This window comes from Triticum urartu, chromosome 4 (assembly GCF_003073215.2).
Source record: "Triticum urartu cultivar G1812 chromosome 4, Tu2.1, whole genome shotgun sequence".
NCBI lineage: Eukaryota > Viridiplantae > Streptophyta > Magnoliopsida > Poales > Poaceae > Triticum > Triticum urartu.
Window position 1 is genome coordinate 510,926,569 of NC_053025.1, and position 22,007 is coordinate 510,948,575.

General features: G+C 43.7%; 1 protein-coding gene across 14 annotated transcripts; it reads left to right on the forward strand.

The window, feature by feature from the left end:
• The first annotated feature begins 498 nt into the window (after positions 1–498).
• Positions 499–4,799, forward strand: LOC125552347. Of its 14 annotated transcripts, none has more exons than XR_007303513.1 (7): positions 500–1,111; positions 1,215–1,311; positions 1,422–1,603; positions 1,711–1,789; positions 2,720–3,377; positions 4,079–4,171; positions 4,399–4,799. XR_007303513.1 is itself a non-coding variant. In XM_048715854.1 (5 exons), exons 1-4 carry the CDS (start codon positions 550–552, stop codon positions 1,787–1,789), a joined length of 879 nt encoding a protein of 292 aa, XP_048571811.1. In that variant the 5' UTR covers positions 499–549; the 3' UTR covers positions 2,371–2,712. The 14 variants fall into 14 exon arrangements, 1 of the variants encoding a protein (XP_048571811.1); XR_007303514.1 differs by having other exon boundaries at positions 502–1,111; positions 2,720–2,762; XR_007303509.1 differs by having other exon boundaries at positions 499–1,074; positions 1,426–1,611; positions 2,720–4,171.
• The last annotated feature ends 17,208 nt before the right edge of the window (positions 4,800–22,007 follow it).

Sequence of the window (22,007 nt, forward strand, 5' to 3'; positions counted from 1 at the left end):
AGAAAACTCAAATATGAAAATAATGAAATCCCCAACTCTCTCCAAGGGTCCTTGAGTTGCGTAGAATTTGCTAGGATCAACCAAAATGCAATAAAATATGATAAGCAATGATGATCTAGTGTATAACATTCCAAATTGAAAATTTGGGATGTTACAGCAAGCAATGTACCTAATGAGTTAGTTACAGGATGTAGCATTACGGTACGAGTAAAGAGAATTGCCGGTACCAAGATTGAACTAGGTATTGAGATACCGACGATCGAATCTCAGGCAAGTAACATACCGATGACAAAGGAAACAACGTATACCGTTATGCGGTTTAACCGATAAAGATCTCTACTCCTAATGGAGCAGTTGGTAGTCTCCGCCGGTCAATTTTCGTCCCAATAGAGACGGGTTTTTTTCGTCCTCGATTCCACCTCCCACGTCCCAGCTATTCCGCCCTGGAACCGCGAACCAACCAAATTTTCGATCCAGAAATAACCGGTGTGAAAAAAATCTACGAAAATTAACCTACGAAAATCCCCTTGCCCCCAACCCCCCGCCCGCATGTCTGTCGATCCCCCTCGCCGCCGCCCCGAGACCAACGCACGTCTCTACATCGATCCCCTCTCTAGATCGCCTCCTCCGCCGTTTCTCCAGATCGCAGTCTCCGTCGTTTCTCCGGATTGTTGCCACCGCCGTCTGGATCGCCGCCGCCACGGCCGCCGTCACACAGAAGACGCCGCCGGGATCGCGTCCGCGTACGGGACTGCGCCGCCGACGTGTGCTGCAGGGACACGTCTCTCCATCGATCCCCTCTCCGGATCGCCTCCTCCGTCGTTTCTCCAGATCGCCGTCTTCGTCGTTTCTCCGGATTGCTGCCACCGCCGTCTGGATCACCGCCGCCGCGCCCGCCGTCACACAGAAGACGCCGTCGGGATCGCGTCCACGTACGGGACCGCCGCCGCTGATGTGTGCCGCAGGGACATCGAAGCAAAGACTGCGGCGCGGCTGGTCCATTGCGCCCTCGAGCGAGTGCGGTGGAGACAAACTGAGGGGCGCATGGGAGGCAGACTGGAGGCACGGCCCACGGTGGGCTACTCTGAAATGCCGCTCTTCCTCTCCCCATGTGTGTGCATCTTCCTCGGCTTCTGACACAGTTGCCGCCATGGATGGGCCTCGCTGGTTTGCATCGCCATTTTTGATGGATTCGTGTTCGCATGCGCCCACAGGTTAGTGTTGTAGCTATGGAGGATGAGGCAATTGGAGATGATGAGGATCATGCAACGGCTGGCGGGCGTGTGCCCTCTCGGCTTTGGGGCGAAGCAGGTTTGGATATCCGTCTCAAATCCCACCCTCCCTCGTGTTCTTGGTACGATTCCATGGATAGTCATTGATTTGTGCTTTCTCTGTGTGTCTCTGTGACGTCCAACTTCAAGGAAGACTCCGCCTTTGTGGGTGCACCTATGCCCTCTTTCTCAAGTAGTGAATTGAGTGCTACACATTGCTATTGCTGCAGTATGATGTCAAGGTGGAGTGGCTCAGAGCTCCTGTGTTTGACAACTCTGAGAACAAAGTACAGTCGTAACACATCGACGGCTACGCCTTTTTGGGTTGTTGGGTACGCATGTGAGAGACATTGGTTTCAGTGATGTAGGAATGATTACCTGTCTTTGTGGCTTTATTTTATGTGATCTGAATCTGAGCGAGTCTTAAATTTTGGTGCAGTGTGAAAGGAGGAAAATGGTCGCCGAAAAGCAGGCAGATCTACACCTTGAGAGATGGCATTTTGCGGTACATTGTTTAGGTAAGGATATTGTGCTTTCTTCTGAAAACTCTCGACTGTCGACAAGATTGAGTTGTGTTCCATTTTTTAAAAATTACTTAGAATCCTGCTTCTGGCAATACTACTATGAATTGGCATACCTCGTGATCATGAGAGGATGACAAGTTCCTGATTCCCAAGAACACCCTCATGTGAGGCTGCCGGTCGTCGGACAGGACATCTCTAACGACTTACCAAACAGCGAACCTAAGTTCGTCATGGGAGGATGTCACCTTGGACTGGAGCAACAGACGTCGAAAATTTACCAGGAAAAAAGGCTCACAAATAAGAGTGACCCAAACACAAATTGTCGTACGTTTGCAATTAAACTCTTAGTTGCAGCTTGATTCTTACTATTGTTATTTGGTGGTGGGTATAATTAGTCATGTAGTACCATCTTAGCTTCATCTTATTTCTTGAGAACATATCTAGCTATTAGATCTTCAAGAGTACACCATAAAAATTGAAACGCCTATCAGCTTCATAGAAGAAAGTTAGTCTTATGATAGAAGAACGGCCCATCAGCCCTTACAGTGTCTGATTGGTTAGCGACTGCTTTTCAGGCTCAACTGATTACTGACTACGTCCAACAACATATGACTGACATGGCCAAGTAGAAGTAGAAGTAGATTTCGTTGTGATCAAGATGGTGCCTTTATTTTGGAAAACACGATTGAGCTGGGAAGGCGCATGGGCATCTCACCAGAACAAATAGACAGACCGATTTCACTCATACACAGGTTGATTATACGGTCAACTCACGGAGTAGCCGGATACCTTCTGCTTGAAGTTTGAAAGCCATTAGCATGCTAAATTATATGGATGTGCTGGTCTTGACGTGTGTGCGCGTACATTGTAAAATAAACTTGAGTAATGATTAATACCTTGTTTACTCTCTTTTTTGCTTTACAGGTATTTGGAGTATCTATTATGTTTCAGAATTTCTCGAACTATGGTATCTCCATATCCATCTAATGAATGTCCCCCCCCCCCCCCCTAATTTCATTGATATCTTAATGAGAAATTTGGCTTTTGGTGAACTAAAACAATATACCAATAAAAAAATTAGCGCTTGGTTGTACATATGAATGTTAACTTTGTTAAAATAATTCTCCCTTTATAAGAGAAGATTTCTTAGTTCAAATATATATTGGTGAAAAAAATATAGTATTTTCCTGACAAACCTTTTGATTCCTCAACATCCATATTTCAGAAGGATAATGGTGGTGTGTTTATGTTGCTTTGGGTCTCTTATCACTCGGATCATTCATCAGAAAAATATTTAAAAAATAATTCTATTTTGACGTTTCCTTTGAGTTCATTGTTCCATAATAGTAGTTTAGGTTCACAGGAAACCAGACCATATGTTTCAGTTTCACTCTTTGGACCATGATGGTGGTGTGCAAGGCGGGCTAGATCGTAATGCTAAAAGAATCAATGGAGGTTATTGGATAGCTTTTAGATTCTCCAAAAAATAATCTAGCAGATGGATGATCCTATTATCACGTATGGTGGTGGTGTGCAAGGAAACAGAGCAGCATGATGGTAGCTAATGTTGTTATTTTCACATGTAAGATGTATGAGCTTCAGTTGTCAAAAATGATTAGTTTAATCGGAATTTAGAGTTTCATTCTTAGTTCTTTGAAATATTGTTTTTATGGGTAATTCCTGAAGAGTGTAGTATATTGGGAGCCAAGGCCGAGTAGCAAGCCATGTGTCACCGCAAGGACAGGAGCGAGATTTAATTAATTTTATTTGCAAGATTTGGTCTTCCCTTCTTGTTTTCATGGTCATCTCACAGGTTTTATCACTTACATTTCCTTCTATGGTGGTCTGATCATTGTACTTTGGGACATTGTACTTTTAGGACGTAATGTGCACTTCTGGTTGTTATTTTAAATTGCTCATGTCTTGATATGTCTTTCAAATTCTTGACATCTGCCCCAGTAGCCTAAACTTCCATGGCATGCTCCATCGGAGTATTTTGTTTGTTGTACAATTTTCAAGTGCGACCTTCCAATTTATGTTGTTGTAACTGTAAGGTTTGGCACCTCAGATAAGTTCTCGAAATACCAATGTCATATTTCAATTAGAAAATAAGATTTAGTTTGATCATGCATGCAATTGTAATAACCCTACTATGAGCTTTTATGTACTGGTTTAAATAGTTAAATCTTCTAGATCATTTTGCATATTTTCTTGGAATTATACTGTGAGAGCATCTTAGTTTTCACTAAGCGATAAAATACATTTTCTATTTCCGTAATACAGGTCATTAGTGGTCACTTGGGATGGGTGCGATCTGTAGCATTTGATCCAGGGAACAAATGGTTTTGTCCTGGTTCTGCTGATAGGACAATAACGGTAAGCCCCACAACCTGCATTCCTTTCTTAGAAGTTTAAGACGAATTCATGTATACATGCAAGTAGTTGATACAACAACCTATTTAGTTACGATCATGCTTGCTCTATGCGTGTCTGCATTTTTTAATGTTACATGCATGTATTTTTATTACATAACGTTTTTCAGCTTTGGGGCTCCACGTTGATGTGTTTTTTACCTTAACATTTTATTATCTGTTTTTCTTTAGACAAGGAAGAAGGTTGCAGAGCACGGATGGATGTGAAAAGGAAGAGGATGGATGAGAGAGGAGAGAAGAGGGGTGAAAGAGGATACGGATGGAAAGAGGGAGAAGGACAGGGTGGATGCGCTTCTTGAGGATTTTTGTCGACTGATTTCATACTCTCTTATAAATTCATGGTTAGCTAGGTAAACCTTTTGTACAACAGCTCTTGTTCAAAAGGAAGTTTGATTTTTCGGCTTCTTATTTTAGGTCAATATCAAGAACAGTTTAGTTAATTTAGTTTAATGTTTATGTTTGAAATTGACTTTTACCATTCTGGTTGAATGGGGGTGTGGATAGAAGAGATTGTGAGTCGGGTATGGTGATGCCAACATTGTATTGGGGGCAGATAGATTTAAGTTCTGTCTTATGTGCATGAGGATAGGATCACTATTAAATCATCAGAATAAGTATGCTTCAGTTGCAACGCACGGGCAATGGGAGAAATGTGATGTCCATGTGAGTGTCTAAAGGTAACAAGTTAGACATGATTAGTATTGTGCACAAGCTATTCGTAAGTCGATTGAATTTTGAATCTTTGCAAGTTGATTTTTGGGAGAACACAAGTGCAACCTAAGGTCGAAGTCGTTGATGGCACTACGAGCTGCAATGGTGATGCCGAAGGCGTCGATGGCACTGCGATGCTGAGCCAGAACCTCGTCGGAGACAAGGACGACACTTCGAGCGGTAGTGAGGAGTGGCATCATAGTCGGAGGCGAGGAAGAAGGTTTGTAGAGGTGCGGTGGTCCACCGGAAAAATCTGGTCGCTAGGCTGGTTCGGAGGGTTGGTCGGGGGTGGCGGCCGCAGCTAGCGGATCGACGGGTGGTGGCTGGCTGTTAAGGAGGAAGAAGCCCAAGGTAGAAGACAAACAACGATGAAGATCCAATGTTGCTCGAGTAGTGGCGTCATAGTCGAAGGCGGGAAGAGGGTTGACAGGTGTGGGTGGGGGTGCGATGGCTGGCCGAAAAAATCTGGGTACCGATGTGGTCCAGAGGGATGGTCGAGGGTGGCGACAGGGGAGGGCAGGGAAGCAACGCGGTCAGGGGTGGTGGCGACGGGTGGATCGAACGGTGGTAGTTGGCAGTTCAGTAGGAGGAAGAGGCCGGGGGTAGAGGATAAACAACAACCATCCGACGGAAGACCCAACAACCCTCATAAATCAACTTTGCATCAAATTTTCTTAGTCTGACATATAGCGACACCATTAATACCGAGATATTTAGAATATTTTTGCCCATATTTATATGAAAAAAATATCATCTTATGCAATACTAAAGTTATACATTATAAAAATTGAACTTGTGATGTGCATCTAATGATATTGATTCCATATTGTGATTTTTTGTATTTTCTATAAAGTTGGTAAACTTTACAAAGTTTGACTTTAGAAAAATTTTATATGCGAGTAAAAGGACCGGAGGGAGTACTATGTTGCTTTCTACATGTCTTCTTATGCCCTTATTAAAGATCTTCATTTCTATGGGTTTAAACACAAGATGTTATTTTTGTAGCACATTTCTGATAAGTTTTTCTTCTATAAAGCTATAATTTCAGTCACGTTCTAAAATATAAATGGGATTTGGTGATAAGTCATCATTGTGCTTGTTCATAATCTGTCAGACACGACAACGTCCATGTCGAATGTGTTCTAGAAATGTTCTTTGATAAATATGTTTTTAGCTCTTAATATTTTAGTATGGTCGTAAATCTATCAATTCACATATCACTCGATAAACAGTTTTTAGTTGGGAGAATCAAGAAAGAAAGAAAAGAAGAGTGCTTTAAGGGTAAAAAGGTAGTTGCCGATGCAGCCGGTTGCAACGCACGGGCATCCCATCTTGCAACATGGTAAGTAAATTATTTTGTCTATTGTTATCATGGTTTATTATTGTTTCTAATAACTCCACTTGTGGATTTATCTTCCCTATGCATCCATCGGCCGATACATCTTGTGCATCATCAACAAAGAGGCACGTCGTCTATATATTATGGACCCTATTCAAACATCACAATTGTCAGAGGATAAAAATTTGAGGCATGCACTGAAATTAAAAGTTCTGCAAGGGATTTCAAAGAAGCACTCGAAATAAAGCTGTCTTGTTGGAATTCCGATATATCTAAATGGCAACTTTTATTTCCGTTTAGTATTCCAACGAGTATAGACGGGTAATGAATTCATAATAAAAACTTTTATTTTTGTTATCACTATATTTTTTATTTATTAATTTAAAAAATTGCAGGAATGTGTCTGGCTATTTAGTTTTTCATTTTATGCTCTGGTGGAACGGTAAAGAATTGGTCAAGCCGGTTTGCACGGTGAGTAATTTCCGTTACATGTTTTAAGACCTTCGGCGCGAACTTTTCATACTAACTACATATATTTGTTTGTGCAGGATGGGTATGAGTTGAGGAAGCATTTTTTATTATACTTGCTAAAACATCGTGGGAATGAAGCTAAAGGCAACTTTCCTGATATTGTGAAAGAATTTCTTAAGCACATCATCTAGATATTGATAGTTTTGTAATAGATGTTTAGTTCGAACATCGCTCAGTTTGTTACATGGGCATGTCATTAATCTTTATTTTTGTTATCAATTTACATTATAAAATTGGACTTCAATTATTCAATAATTGTGTTTGCGTTATATTGTTTGTACATGTGAAATTTCACATGTAACTTTTGCAAACTATTTCAAGAGCCCGTGGCAACGCACGGGCACTCTACTAGTCTTCGTAGAATATGTAGGAGCCAATATGAGCATCCAGGTTCCGCCGTTGGTTATTGACCGGAGACATGTCTCGATCATGTCTACATAGTTCTCGAACCCATAGGGTCCGCACGCTTAATGTTCGGTGACAATCGGTATTATGAGTTTATGTGTTTTGATGTACCGAAGGTAGTTCGGAGTTCCGGATTTGATCATGGACATGACGAGGAGTCTCGAACTGGTCGAGAAGGAAAGATCGATACATTGGAAGCCTATATTTGGACATCGGAATGGTTCCAAGTGGTTCCGGCATTTTTTCGGAGTACCCGGAGGTTACCGGAACCCCTCGGGAGTATATGGGCCTTATTGGGCCTTAGTGAAATAGAGGAGAGGGAAGGTAAAAGAAGGAGGCGCGCCCCCCAAGCCCAATCCGAATTGGGAGGGGGGCCAGCCCCCCTTTCCTTCCTCCCGCTCTCCTCCTTCCTTCCTCTCCTACTCCTACTTGGAAGGGGGGAATCCTACTACGGAGGGAGTAGGACTCCCCTAGGGCGCGCCATAGAGAGGGCCGGCCCTCCCCCTCCTCCACTCCTTTATATACGGGGGAGGGGGCACCCCATGGACACACAGGTTGATCATTGATCTTTTAGCCGTGTGCGGTGCCCCCTCCACCATAATCCACCTCGGTTATATCGTAGCGGTGCTTAGACGAAGCCCTGTTCCGGTAGCATCATCATCAACGTCATCATGCCGTCATGCTGACGAAACTCTCCCTCAAAGTTCTACTGGATCGTGAGTTCGCGGGACGTCACCGAGCTGAACGTGTGCAGATCGCGAAGGTGGCGTACCTTCGGTGCTAGATCGGTCGATCCTGAAGACGTACGACTACATCAACCGCGTTGTCATAGCGCTTCCGCTTACGGTCTACGAGGGTACATAGACGATACTCTCCCCTCTCGTTGCTATGCATCACCATGATCTTGCGTGTGCGTAGGATTTTTTTTGAAATTACTACGTTCCCAGCAGTGGCATTCGAGCCAGGTTTATGCGTAGATGTTATATGCACGAGTAGAACACAAAGGAGTTGTGGGCGTGGGTATATACATATTGCTTGTCGTCACTAGTTGATTCTTGATTCAGCGGCATTTTTGGATGAAGCGGCCCAGATCGACATTACGCGTACGCTTACGCGAGATTGGTTCTACCGACGTGCTTCGCACACAGGTGGCCAGTGGGTGTCTGTTTTTCCAGCTTTAGTTGAATCGGATTCAATGAACAAGGTTCTTTCTGAAGATCAAAAAGCAATCACTATACCACGTTGTGGTTTTTGATGCGTAGGTAAGAACGGTTCTTGCTCAGCCCGTAGCAGCCATGTAAAACTTGCAACAACAAAGTAGAGGACGTCTAACTTGTTTTTGCAGGGCATGTTGTGATGTGATATGGTCAAGACATGATGCTAAATTTTATTGTATGAGATTATCATGTTTTGTAACACAGTTATCGGCAACTGGAAGGAGCCATATGGTTGCCGCTTTATTGTATGAAATGCAATCGCCATGTAATTGCTTTACTTTATCACTAAGCGGTAGCGATAGTCATAGAGGCAATAGTTGGCGAGATGACAACGATGCTTCGATGGATATCAAGGTGTCAAGTCGGTGACGATGGTGATCATGACGGTGCTTTGGAGATGGAGATCAAAGACACAAGATGATGATGGCCATATCATATCACTTATATTGATTGCATGTGATGTTTATCCTTTATGCATCTTATATTGCTTAGTTCGGCGGTAGCATTATAAGATGATCTCTCACTAAATTTCAAGGTATAAGTGTTCTCCCTGAGTATGCACCGTTGCTACAGTTCATTGTGCCGAGACACCACATGATGATTGGGTGTGGTAAGCTCTACGTTCACATACAACGGGTGCAAGCCAGTTTTGCACACGCGGAATACTCGGGTTAAACTTGATGAGCCTAGCATATGCAGATATGGCCTCGGAACACTGGAGACCAAAAGGTCGAGCGTGAATCATATAGTAGATATGATCAACATAGTGATTTTCACCATTGAAAACTACTCCATCTCACGTGATGATCGGACATGGTTTAGTTGATATGGATCATGTGATCACTTAGATGATTAGAGAGATGTCTATCTAAGTGGGAGTTCGTAAGTAATTCGATTAATTGAACTTTAATTTATCATGAACTTAGTACTTGATAGTATTTTGCATGTCTATGTTGTTGTAGATAAATGGCATGTGCTGTTGTTCCATTGAATTTTAATGCGTTCCTAGAGAAAGCTAAGTTGAAAGATGATGGTAGCAATTACACGGACTGGGTCCGTAACTTGAGGATTATCCTCATTGTTGCACCTAAGAATTACGTCCTGGAAGCACCGCTAGGTGACAAACCCGCTGCAGGAGCAACGCCAGATGTTATAAACACCTGGCAGAGCAAAGGTGATGACTACTCGATAGTTCAGTGTGCCATGCTTTACGGCTTAGAACCGGGACTTCAACAACGTTTTGAACATCATGGAGCATATGAGAGGTTCCAGGAGTTGAAGTTAATATTTCAAGCAAATGCCTGGATTGAGAGATATGAAGTCTCCAATAAGTTCTACAGCTGCAAGATGGAGGAGAATAGTTCTGTCAGTGAACATATACTCAGAATGTCTGGGTACCACAACCACTTGACTCAACTGGGAGTTAATCTTCCTGATGATAGTGTCATTGACAGAGTTCTTCAATCACTGCCACCAAGCTACAAGAGCTTCATGATGAACTATAATATGCAAGGGGTGGATAAGACGATTCCCGAGCTCTTCGGAATGCTAAAGGCTGTGGAGGTAGAAATCAAGTAGGAGCATCAAGTGTTGATGGTCAACAAGACCACCAGTTTCAAGAAAAAGGGTAAAGGAAAGAAGGTGAACTTCAAGAAGAACAGCAAGCCAGTTACTGCTCAAGTGAAGAAACCCAAGTCTGGACCTAAGCCTGAGACTGAGTGCTTCTACTGCAAAGAAACTGGTCACTGGATGCGGAACTGCCCCAAGTATTAGGCGGAGAAGAAGGATGGCAAAGTGAAAGGTATATTTGATATACATGGTATTGATGTGTACCTTACTAATGCTCGCAGAAGTGCCTGGGTATTTGATACTGATTCAGTTGATAACATTTACAACTCGAAACAGGGGCTACGGATTAAGCGAAGATTGGCTAAGCACAAGGTGAAAATGCGCGTGGGAAATGGTTCCAAAGTCGATGTGATCGCCATCGGCATGCTACTTCTACATCTACTTCGGGATTAGTATTAGACCTAAATAATTGTTATTTGGTGCCAGCGTTGAGCATGAACATTATATTTGGATCTTGTTCGATGCGAGACGGTTATTCATTTAAATCAGAGAATAATGGTTGTTCTATTTATATGAGTAATATCTTTTATGGTCATGCACCCCTGACGAGTGGTCTATTTTTACTAAATCTTGATAGTAGTGATACAGATGTTCATAGTATTGAAGCCAAAAGATGCATAGTTGATAATGATACTGCAACTTATTTGTGGCACTGCCGTTTAGGTCATATTGGTGTAAAGCGCATGAAGAAACTCCATTCTGATGGACTTCTAGAATCACTTGATTATGAATCACTTGGTACTTGCGAACCATGCCTCATGGGCAAGATGACTAAAACTCCGTTCTTCGGAACAATGGAGCGAGCAACAGAGTTATTGGAAATCATACATACTGATGTATGTTCTCCGGAATAATGGAGCGAGCAACAGAGTTATCAGATATCGTTATTTTCTCACCTTCACACATGATTTGAGCAGATGTGGGTATATCTACTTAATTAAACATAAGTTTGAAACATTTGAAAAGTTCAAAGAATTTCAGAGTGAAGTGGAAAATCATCGTAACAAGAAAATCAAGTTTCTACGATCTGAGCATGGAGGCGAATATTTGAGTTATGAGTTGGACTTTATTTGAAACGATGCGGAATAGTTTCGCAACTCACGCCACCTGGAACACCACAATATAATGGTGTGTCCGGACGTCGTAATCGTACTTTACTAGATATGGTGCGATCTATGATGTCTCTCATTGATTTACCGCTATAGTTTTGGGGTTATGCTTTAGAGACAACTACATTCACATTAAATAGGGCACCATCTAAATCCGTTGAGACGACACCTTATGAACTGTGGTTTGGCAAGAAACCCAAGTTGTCGTTTGTTAAAGTTTGGGGCTGCGATGCTTATGTGAAAAAGCTTCAACCTAATAAGCTCGAACCCAGATTGGAGAAATGTGTCTTCTTAGGATATCCAAAGGAAACTGTTGGGTACACCTTCTATCACAGATCCGACGGCAAGATATTCGTTGCTAAGAATGGATCCTTTCTAGAGAAGGAGTTTCTCTCGAAAGAAGTGAGTGGGAGGAAAGTAGAACGTGACGAGGTAATTGTACCTTCTCCCTTATTGAAAAGTAGTTCATCACTGAAATCAGTTCCAGTGATTCCTACACCAGTAAGTGAGGAAGCTAATGATGATGATCATGAAACTTCTGATCAAGTTGCTACCGAACCTCGCAGGTCAACCAGAGTATGATCTGCACCAGAGTGGTACGGTAATCCTGTTCTGGAAGTCATGTTACTTGACCATGATGAACCTACGAACTATGAGGAAGCGATGATGAGCCCAGATTCCACAAAATGGCTTGAGGCCATGAAATCTGAGGTGGGATCCATGTATGAAAACAAAGTGTGGACTTTGGTTGACTTGCCCGATGATCGGCGGGCCATAGAGAATAAATAGATCTTCAAGAAGAAGACCGACGATGACGGTGATGTTACTGTCTACAAAGCTCGACTTGTTGCGAAAGGTTTTCGACAAGTTCAAGGAGTTGACTACGATGAGACCTTCTCACCCGTAGCAATGCTTAAGTCCGTCCAAATCATGTTAGCAATTGCCGCATTTTATGATTATGAAATTTGGCAAATGGATGTCAAAACTACATTCCTTAATGGATATCTTAAAAAGGAGTTGCATATGATGCAACCAGAAGGTTTTGTCGATCCAAAAGGTGCTAACAAAGTGTGCAAGCTCCAGCGATCCATTTATGGACTGGTGCAAGCCTCTCGGAGTTGGAATATACGCTTTGATAGTGTGATCAAAGCATATGGTTTTATACAGACATTTGGAGAAGCCTGTATTTACAAGAAAGTGAGTGGGAGCTCTGTAGCATTTCTGATATTATATATAGATGACATATTGTTGATCGAAAATGATACTGAATTTCTGAATAGCATAAAAGGATACTTGAATAAGAATTTTTCAATGAAAGACCTCGGTGAAGCTGATTATATATTGGGCATCAAGATCTATAGAGATAGATCAAGACGCTTAATTGGAATTTCACAATGCACATACCTTGATAAAGTTTTGAAGAAGTTCAAAATGGATCAGGCAAAGAAAGGGTTCTTGCCTGTATTACAAGGTGTGAAGTTGAGTCAGACTCAATGCCCGACCACTGCAGAAGATAAAGAGAAAATGAAAGGTGTTCCCCATGCTTCAGCCATAGGCTCTATCATGTATGCAATGTTGTGTACCAGACTTGATGTGTGCCTTGCTATAAGTTTAACAGAGAGGTACCAAAGTAATCCAGGAGTGGATCACTGGACAGCGGTCAAGAACATCCTGAAATACCTGAAAAGGACTAAGGATATGTTTCTCGTATATGGAGGTGACAAAGAGCTCATCGTAAATGGTTACATCGATGCAAGCTTTGACACTGATACAGATGACTCTAAGTCACAGACCGGATACGTGTTTTTTATTAAATGGTGGAGCTGTCGGTTGGTGCAGTTCTAAGCAGAGCGTCGTGGCGGGATCTACGTGTGAAGCGGAATACATAGCTGCTTCAGAAGCAACAAATGAAGGAGTCTGGATGAAGGAGTTCATATCCGATCTAGGTGTCATACCTAGTGCATTAGGTCCAATGAAAATCTTTTGTGACAATACTGGAGCAATTGCCTTGGCAAAGGAATCCAGATTTCATAAGAGAACCAAGCACATCAAGAGACTCTTCAATTCCATCCGTGATCAAGTCAAGGAGGGAGACATAGAGATTTGCAAGATACATACGGATCTGAATGTTGCAGACCCATTGACTAAGCCTCTCTCACGAGCAAAACATGATCAACACCAAGACTCCATGGGTGTTCGAATCATTACAATGTAATCTAGATTATTGACTCTAGTGCAAGTGGGAGACTGAAGGAAATATGCCCTAGATGCAATAATAAAGTTGTTATTTATATTTCCTTATATCATGATAAATGTTTATTATTCATGCTAGAATTGTATTAACCGGAAACTTAGTACATGTGTGAATACATAAACAAACATATTGTCACTAGTTTGCCTCTACCTGACTAGCTCGTTGAATCAATGATGGTTATGTTTCCTAACCATAGACATGAGTTGTCATTTGATTAACGGGATCACATCATTAGGGAATGATGTGATTGACTTGACCCATCCGTTAGCTTAGCATGATGATCGTTTAGTTTGTTGCTATTTCTTTCTCCATAACTATACATGTTCCTATGACTATGAGATCATGCAACTCCCGAATACCGGAGGAACACCTTGTGTGTTACCAAACGTCACAACGTAACTACAGGTGTCTCCGATGGTGTTTGTTGAGTTGGCATGGATCAAGATTAGGATTTGTCACTCCGATTGTCGGAGAGGTATCTCTGGGCCCTCTCGGTAATGTACATCACAATAAGCCTTGCAAGCAATGTAGCTAATGAGTTAGTTACGGGATGTAGCATTACAGAACGAGTAAAGAGACTTGACGGTAACGAGATTGAACTAGGTATTGAGATACCGACGATCGAATCTCGGGCAAGTAACATACCGATGAAAAAGGGAACAACGTATACCGTTATGCGATTTGACCGATAAAGATCTTCGTAGAATATGTAGGAGCCAATAAGAGCATCCAGGTTCCGCTATTGGTTATTGATCGGAGACATGTCTCGGTCATGTCTACATAGTTCTCGAACCCGTAGGGTCCGCATGCTTAACATTCGGTGACGATCGGTATTATGAGTTTATGTGTTTTGATGTACCGAAGGTAGGTGGGAGTCCCGAATTTGATCACGGACATGACGAGGAGTCTCGAAATGGTCGAGAAGTAAAGATCGATATATTGGAAGCCTATATTTGGACATCGGAATGGTTCCAAGTGGTTCGGGCATTTTTCCGGAGTACCGGGAGGTTACCGGACCCCCCATGGGCCTTATTGGGCCTTAGTGGAATAGAGGAGAGGGAAGGGAAAAGAGGGAGGCACACCCCCCAAGCCCAATCCGAATTGGGAGGGGGGCCGGCCCCCCTTTCCTTCCTTCCTCTCTCCTCCTTCCTTCCTCTCCTACTCCTACTTGGAAGGGGGAATCCTACTCCCGAAGGGAGTAGGACTCCCCTAGGGCGCGCCATAGAGAGGGTCGGCCCTCCCCCTACTCCACTCCTTTATATACGGGGGAGGGGGCACCCCATGGACACACAAGTTGATCATTGATCTTTTAGCCGTGTGCGGTGCCCCCCTCCACCATAATCCACCTCGGTTATATCGTAGCGGTGCTTAGACGAAGCCCTGTTCCGGTAGCATCATCATCACCGTCATCACGCCGTCGTGCTAACGAAACTCTCCCTCGAAGCTCTACTGGATCGTGAGTTCGCGGGACGTCACCGAGCTGAACGTGTGCAGATCGCGGAGGTGTCGTACCTTCGGTGCTAGATCGGTCGATCGTGAAGACATATGACTACATCAACCACGTTGTCATAACGCTTCCACTTACGGTCTACGAGGCTACGTAGACGATACTCTCCCCTCTCGTTGCTATGCATCACCATGATCTTGCGTGTGCATAGGATTTTTTTTGAAATTACTACATTCCCAACAGACATTCACAGGAAGCTTCTCAAGACAACTTTTGGGCACCCAGATCTTCTTCAGAGGTGGCCCATTCCTGTAGTTAGTACCAATATACCTGGCAAACACTTCACCATTTTGATTCTTAAACAGTTTATAGTTTGCATCAAAGGATTCATCAATGATTATCGGGTTAGCACAAGTGAAGCCAGATAAGGTAGATGGATCCACTAAAGGTCCGTTTGCAGCAACCCAGGTGGTTGTGGGGTACTGCTCAGGCTTCTAGTATGAATCATCAACGTTCATTTTCCTCTCGAACCCAACACCCTCTTTCCTAGGGTTTTGGTTCAGAATCTGTTTCTTGAGGACATCACAAAGAGTCTGATGCCCTTTGAGGCTTTTGTACATCCCTGTTTCAAGCAATGTCTTCAACCTAGCATTCTCATCAGCAATAGTAGTGGTATCCTCAGTAGAGGGGTTAGTTTGCACATCAGCAGTTGAAGACATAGCAACAGTAGCACCAGTAGAACATTCAGCAACAGAGACAGCATTATCACGCTCAAGACATTTCAAACATGGTGGCTCAAAGTCTTCCTGAGCGGTATTGATCTGTTGAGCGTGAAGTGACTCATTCTCCTTTTGAAGATCTTCATGAGACGCTCTCAGGTTCTCAAGTTCCTGCTTCCTTTGAAGATAATCATAGGAAAGCTTCTCATGAGTAGCTGAGAGTGTTTCATGACGACTTTCAAGTTCTTCATACTTAACATGAAGATTGTTAATGTCTTCAATTAAGGACTGAGTTCGAGTCATTTCCACGTCCAATAGGTCATCGCTTTTGTCTAGCAACTTTTGAATGTGTTCCATAGCATTTTGTTGTTCTGTTACAATTTTAGCAAGTGTTTTGTAGCTAGGTTTAGATTCACATTCAGAGTCATCTTCATTGGATGTTTGAAAGTAAGCATCGCGTGAGTTTACCTTGGCACGACATGCCATGAAGCAGTAGGCAGGAGCAGAGTTATCCTCATCATCAGCATCAGCATTGGCGACGATGTCATTGTCTTCAGTGTTGAAGATGGACTTGGCGACATATGCTGAAGCTAGAGCCAGGCTTGCCATGCCTGAATCTGACTCCTCCTCCTCCGACTCCACCTTTGCCTCCTCAGAAGCAGACTCCTCCTCTGAACCCATTTCCTTGCCAACAAATGCACGAGCCTTGTTTGATGAGCTCTTCTTGTATGATGAAGACTTTGATGAAGACTTTGAGGATTTCTTCTTCTTCTTGTCATCAGAATCATATTCTTTGCTCTTCTTCTTCTTGGACTCATTGTCCCATTGAGGACACTCAGAGATGTAGTGACAAGGTTTCTTGCATTTGTGGCATGTTCTCTTCTTGTAGTCACGAGAGGAAGCTTCATCATTTCTTGAGCTGGATCTTGAAGACTTTCTGAAGCCTTTCTTCTTGGAGAACTTCTGGAACTTCTTCACGAGCATAGCTAGATCCCTTCCAATGTCTTCAGGATCCCCAAAACTGCAGTCAGATTCTTCTTCAAATGAGGACACAACATTTGCCTTCAAAGCCCGAGTTCGGCCATAGTTGGGGCCATAGATGTCTCTCTTCTCAGATAACTGGAACTCATGTATGTTGAGTCTCTCAAGTATGTCATACGGATTGAGAGTCTTGAAGTAAGGACGTTCTTGAATCATCAGGGCCAGGGTGTCGAATGTGCTGTCAAGTGATCTCAGTAGCTTCTTGATGATGTCGTACTTGGTGATCTCAGTGGCGCCAAGCGCGCGAAACTCATTTGTGATATCATTGAGGCGATCAAACGTGAGCTGGATATTCTCATTGTTGTTTCTCTTGAAGTGGTTGAAGAGGTTGCGAAGAACATCAATCCTTGAGTCTCTCTAAGTTGATACGCCTTCGGTGACCTTGGAGAGCCAGTCCCAGACTAGCTTCGCAGTTTCCAGTGCACTCACACGGCCGTACTGTCCTTTGGTCAGATGACCATAGATGATGTTCTTGGCAGTCGAATCCAGTTGAATGAACCTCTTGACATCAGCAGCGGTGACACCTTCACCGACCTTGGGAACGCCATTCTTGATGACATACCAGAGGTTGACGTCAATGGCTTCGAAATGCATGTGCATCTTGTTCTTCCAGTAGGGGTAATCAGTGCCATCGAAGACAGGGCACACAGTGGAGACCTTGATTGTCCCTGCAGTCGACATAGCTAAAACTCCAGGTGGTTAAACCGAATCACACAGAACAAGGGAGCACCAAGCTCTGATACCAATTGAAAGTGCTAGTTATCGACTAAAGGGGGGTGAATAGGCGATTTTTATGGAAGGCTTAAAAACACGAGGTCTTTGAAGACAAACAATAGAAATGAACCTATTGATATGTAGCGGAAGGTAGACTACACTAGACATGCCATAGTCAAGATTGCAATGAAGTGAAAGCACGAAGACTATCAGCAACTAGGTAGTAAGGATCAGGAAGGAAGAAAGTATGAAGCCAAACAGTAAACAGTCTTCACTCAGTGAAGTCAATCAGATCATACAGGCAAGCAATGACTTCATGAAGACAAATTGTAAAGTAAAGGAAAGTGAAGGATAGAACCAGTTGCTTGGTGAAGACAAGGAGTTGGTAGATCAGTTCCAGTTGCTATGACAACTATATGCCTATTTAGGGAGGCTGAGATTCAACTCAGAAGACCGCGTCTTCACCTTATTCCCCTTGACCTAAGGACACCCAGTCCTCGCCCAATCACTCTGGTAAGTCTTCAAAGTATACTTCCAAACCTTCACAGACTTTGATCACCGGTGATCCACAATGACTCTTGGATGCTCAGAACGTGATGCCTAACCGGCTGGAGGATTCACAGTCCTCAAGTGTAACAAGTCTTCAGGTCACGCAGACAAAAAGACTGCAGTGATGCCTAACACTCTTTGGTTCTGGGTGTTTAGGGATTTGTCCTCGCAAGGATCTCTCTCTCAAGTGCTTCGGAGGTGGGTTGCTCTCAAACGACAAAAGTCGTGCACTAACTCTGAGTAGCCACCGATTTATGTTGTAGGGGGTGGGCTATTTATAGCCAGGAGGCAACCCGACCTGATTTGTCCGAAATGACCCTGGGTCACTAAGGAACCGACACATGTCCAACGGTCGGATTTCAAACACACACGGCAGCTTGACTTGGGCTACAAGTAAAGCTGACTCATCCAGCTCTGGATAAGTTTTGCTCTCATTGTCTTCGCTCGAAGACATAGGATTTGGTTGAGCATCACTTTAGTCACTCTGACTTTGTTCACTTGGACCCCACTTACAGTACGGTGGTTCATATGACTCAACAAAGAAGAAAAGGAAATTACAAAACAACTATGTCTTCGCACTCCATAGTCTTCATATGAATGTCTTCTCATGTCATAATCTTCATCGTGAATGTCTTCACGAACCACCATTGTCTTCAATGTCTTCACACATTTTTAGGGGTCAACTCTAGTAGGTAAATCGAATCAATAAGGGACTACTACCTGTATTATCCTGCAATTCTCACAAACACATTAGCCCCTCAACCAAGTTTGTTGTCAATACTCCAAAACCAACTAGGGGTGGCACTAGATGCACTTACATGATCCACTTTAACCATTGGCTTCGGCACGATAAGACCTTCAAAACTAGATCGTATGTTTACATGTTTTGACAACTTATTATTTCGTCCATACTTGTCAGATTATGTGCACTTACTTGCTAGCTTATTAGCCACTTAGTAGCCAGATAAAATTAACTCACTTGTCAGATTAGCGAATCGTGAATCAACATCAACTCATACCAATACCACAAACCAAGTTTTACTCCTTCCATTTCAATATGGACTACACACAGAGAAAAATGAGTGAATCTACACTTTAAAACACGTCTATATACATCCGCATGTAGTCTCTATTGAAATATCCGAAAATGCTTATATTTAAAAACGGAGGGAGTAAACCTTGGTCTGTGGCACTGGCATGAGTTGATGTTGATTCTTACTTGTTGTTAACGCTTGAGTACCCGATGTCTAGCTCGTGTAACATTTTAACATCTAAAAGCATATACACAATCATTTGTGGCAAATGTTTACTGTAAAGATGGCAATTATATTGACATAATCTAGCAACTAGTGGCGATGAAAAAGAATCATCAAAACATGACAACATGGGATCTTGTTTTGAAGACCTTGTTGAGACTAACTCCCCGGTGAAGACGGATCGTGAATCATATTTACGGTTTGTTAGATAAATCATTTGAATATTTTGAATTTAGAAACTTGTGTGACGTTGTCAACATGATGCAGATTTTTGCATGTATGCATGTGTCCTCTCTCTATTAGGAGAAAATTCCAAGCACCTCGAACCTCTTAATAGTGTGGTTGCCCTATGACTCAAAACAAACCAACACAAAACTCTTGAATCTTTGGGTAACCATGTTCTTTTCTCTTTTTGAAGTGGGGGTGGGGATCAAACATTTCCTCAGAACAATCTTCGAAGACTCCTTTCAAGCTAGTCCATCTGACCAATTCCTAAGATAAACTCCGTAATCGTCACTAGTCCATCTGACCACATTCTCATCACTCTGAAACACCAAAGGGACTAAATGCACTTTCAAGCTAGAAGACTCCTTGCCAGATTTTTGTTTTGGGGTCCAAGGGTCTTACTAACAAAAGCCAAAGGATGACCAATCTGCATCAGGACTGCTCCTATACCAACATCACACACATCAGTTCCATAACAAACTGTTGGGAGTAATCAAGCAGTGCCAATACTGGAGCATTGACTAGAGCATGCTTGAGAGTTTGGAATGTAGTATCTATCGCAGAAGTCCGGATAAACATAGCACCTTTCTTCAATAAATCAGTCATAGGCGAATAAGCCTACTGGTAATGCCATAATGTTTTATGAACTTCCAATAATAATTTGTGAGACCAAGGAATCCTCTCACCGCCTTGACATTTTAGGAGTAGACCAGTTCTAAACTGCAATAATCTTTCTAGCATTAGTAGACACCTGACGGTGTCCTGGACTAGGGGGTACTCATCACATCGTCTCCCGATCAGTTGGATTGGGCCGAGGACCCCCATGGCCGCATACTCATGGGCTAGTTCGGACAGCTGCCGCATACAAGGAAGATTCCACAAGACTTGGCGATCAAGACAAGGACTCCACCCCACCGGCGTATTCGGCTAGGACTCTTGTTATCCTAGGCCTCTAGTGCATTATATAAACCGAGGCCAGGCTAGTCGATAGAGATATACAACAATCATACCATAGGCTAGCTTCTAGGGTTTTAGCCTCTACGATCTCGTGGTAGATCAACTCTTGTAACACTCATATCATCAATATCAATCAAGCAGGACGTAGGGTATTACCTCCATCAAGAGGGCCCGAACCTGGGTAAAACATCGTGTCCCCTGCCTCCTGTTACCATCAATCCTAGACGCACAGTTCGGGACCCCCCTACCCGAGATCCGCTGGTTTTGACAACACCCCTTTTATCAATGATGATATGGCCTAGATATGCGATTTACTGTTCATCAAAATCGCATTTGCTTAGTTTAACCCTCCATTGCTTCTAGAGCAAGATTTCTAACACCCTTTCCACATGCGCTAAGTGTTCTTTAAAGCTTTTGGTGTAGATGAGTGTGTCATCAAAGAATACTAGTGCAAACTTCGTCAAGACAGGGGCAAGATCCTTGTTCATGGTAGTTCATCAGTTACTGGTAAAGGGGTACTTTGCTTTGATGTTCATCACCTTGCCGCAGTTGAATTTGGACTTCGCAGTTGCGCGGTAAGGAGGAGGGGGCACCGGCTCTGCCTTGCCGCGGTGGCGAGGCACGCTCCTCCTTGACGCGGGCTCATGACTGCGAGGGCGACGCCACACCGTGGTACCGGAGCGGCCGCTCGATCATGAGCTCCATTTGCTCCTGGTACTCCTCATCCGTGATTGCCACCTCCGTGCGGCGTTTCTATTACTCCTCATTGCCGGAGGACAATATGATATCCTTCTTCTCGGAGGAGCCGACCACCGAGGAGGTCGATGGCCGCAGATAGCACCGGCGGCAGCGCCAAGATTCAGACCCATGAGGAGATCCGAAGCCGCCACATGTTGGCATTGAGAACCTCGACTTTGGCAACATCGGTGAGCGGAGAGGAGAGGTTATGTGGGAAGCAAAGATGGAGAGGAGCGGAGAGGTGGTGAACACCGGAGACAAAGAGGAGCAGAGAGGGTTTTGTGGTGTGGATGAAGTCGCGCTCAGGCAAACGGACGGGCACCTCACTTCAATCCGGCGCATCGACCGTAATTGGCTTCTCGATCGCCGCGTCGGCGTTGAAGCGACGCCACCCCCTTGTCCGGTTGCATCACTCTAACCAACAGCAATGCCTTGTGGAGCTACGTCCGCTCTAGAGCGGGTTGACCGATATAAATGTGTGGTGACCGCTTCGCGCGGAGAGTATTTTCGGGCGAAGAGGATTTTGAGGTGGGACCAGGGTGCCAAACAAGTATGTGACGACGATCCGGACGCCCGCAAAGCTTCTTCTGGTTTGCGGGATTTCAAACAAGCAGACGCGTCCACAGACTCACCTCGGTCCTCATGTTTGCGGACGCCTTGAAGGTCGCGTTGGGAATGCCCTAGCCTGTAAGTGTGATGGTTTAAGAAGAAATACGGGTGGATTGTAATATAATTGAGCGATGAAGTATTCCTCGAGGCTATTATTGCCTCAAATCACCAGGCAAATCAAGCAGCGTCGGTTCGTCCAGCCAGTTCTCCAGGCTCGAGCTCACCATCACAAATGCGTGCTTCCTGACTGACAAACCAGCCGAGTTGTGTGCGTTGCAACATAAACAGTTGTGCATCCAAGGCAACCCATCTCGGCCTCAAGAACACACG

Excerpts from the sequence above, each read along its gene's own strand:
- LOC125552347 (XM_048715854.1), top strand. The coding sequence starts at position 550 with ATGTCTGTCGATCCCCCTCGCCGCCGCCCCGAGACCAACGCACGTCTC. Across the intron at positions 1,312-1,425 it reads TCGGCTTTGGGGCGAAGCAG|ACTCCGCCTTTGTGGGTGCA; the intron begins GTTTGGATATCC and ends ACTTCAAGGAAG. Across the intron at positions 1,604-1,710 it reads ACGCCTTTTTGGGTTGTTGG|TGTGAAAGGAGGAAAATGGT; the intron begins GTACGCATGTGA and ends ATTTTGGTGCAG.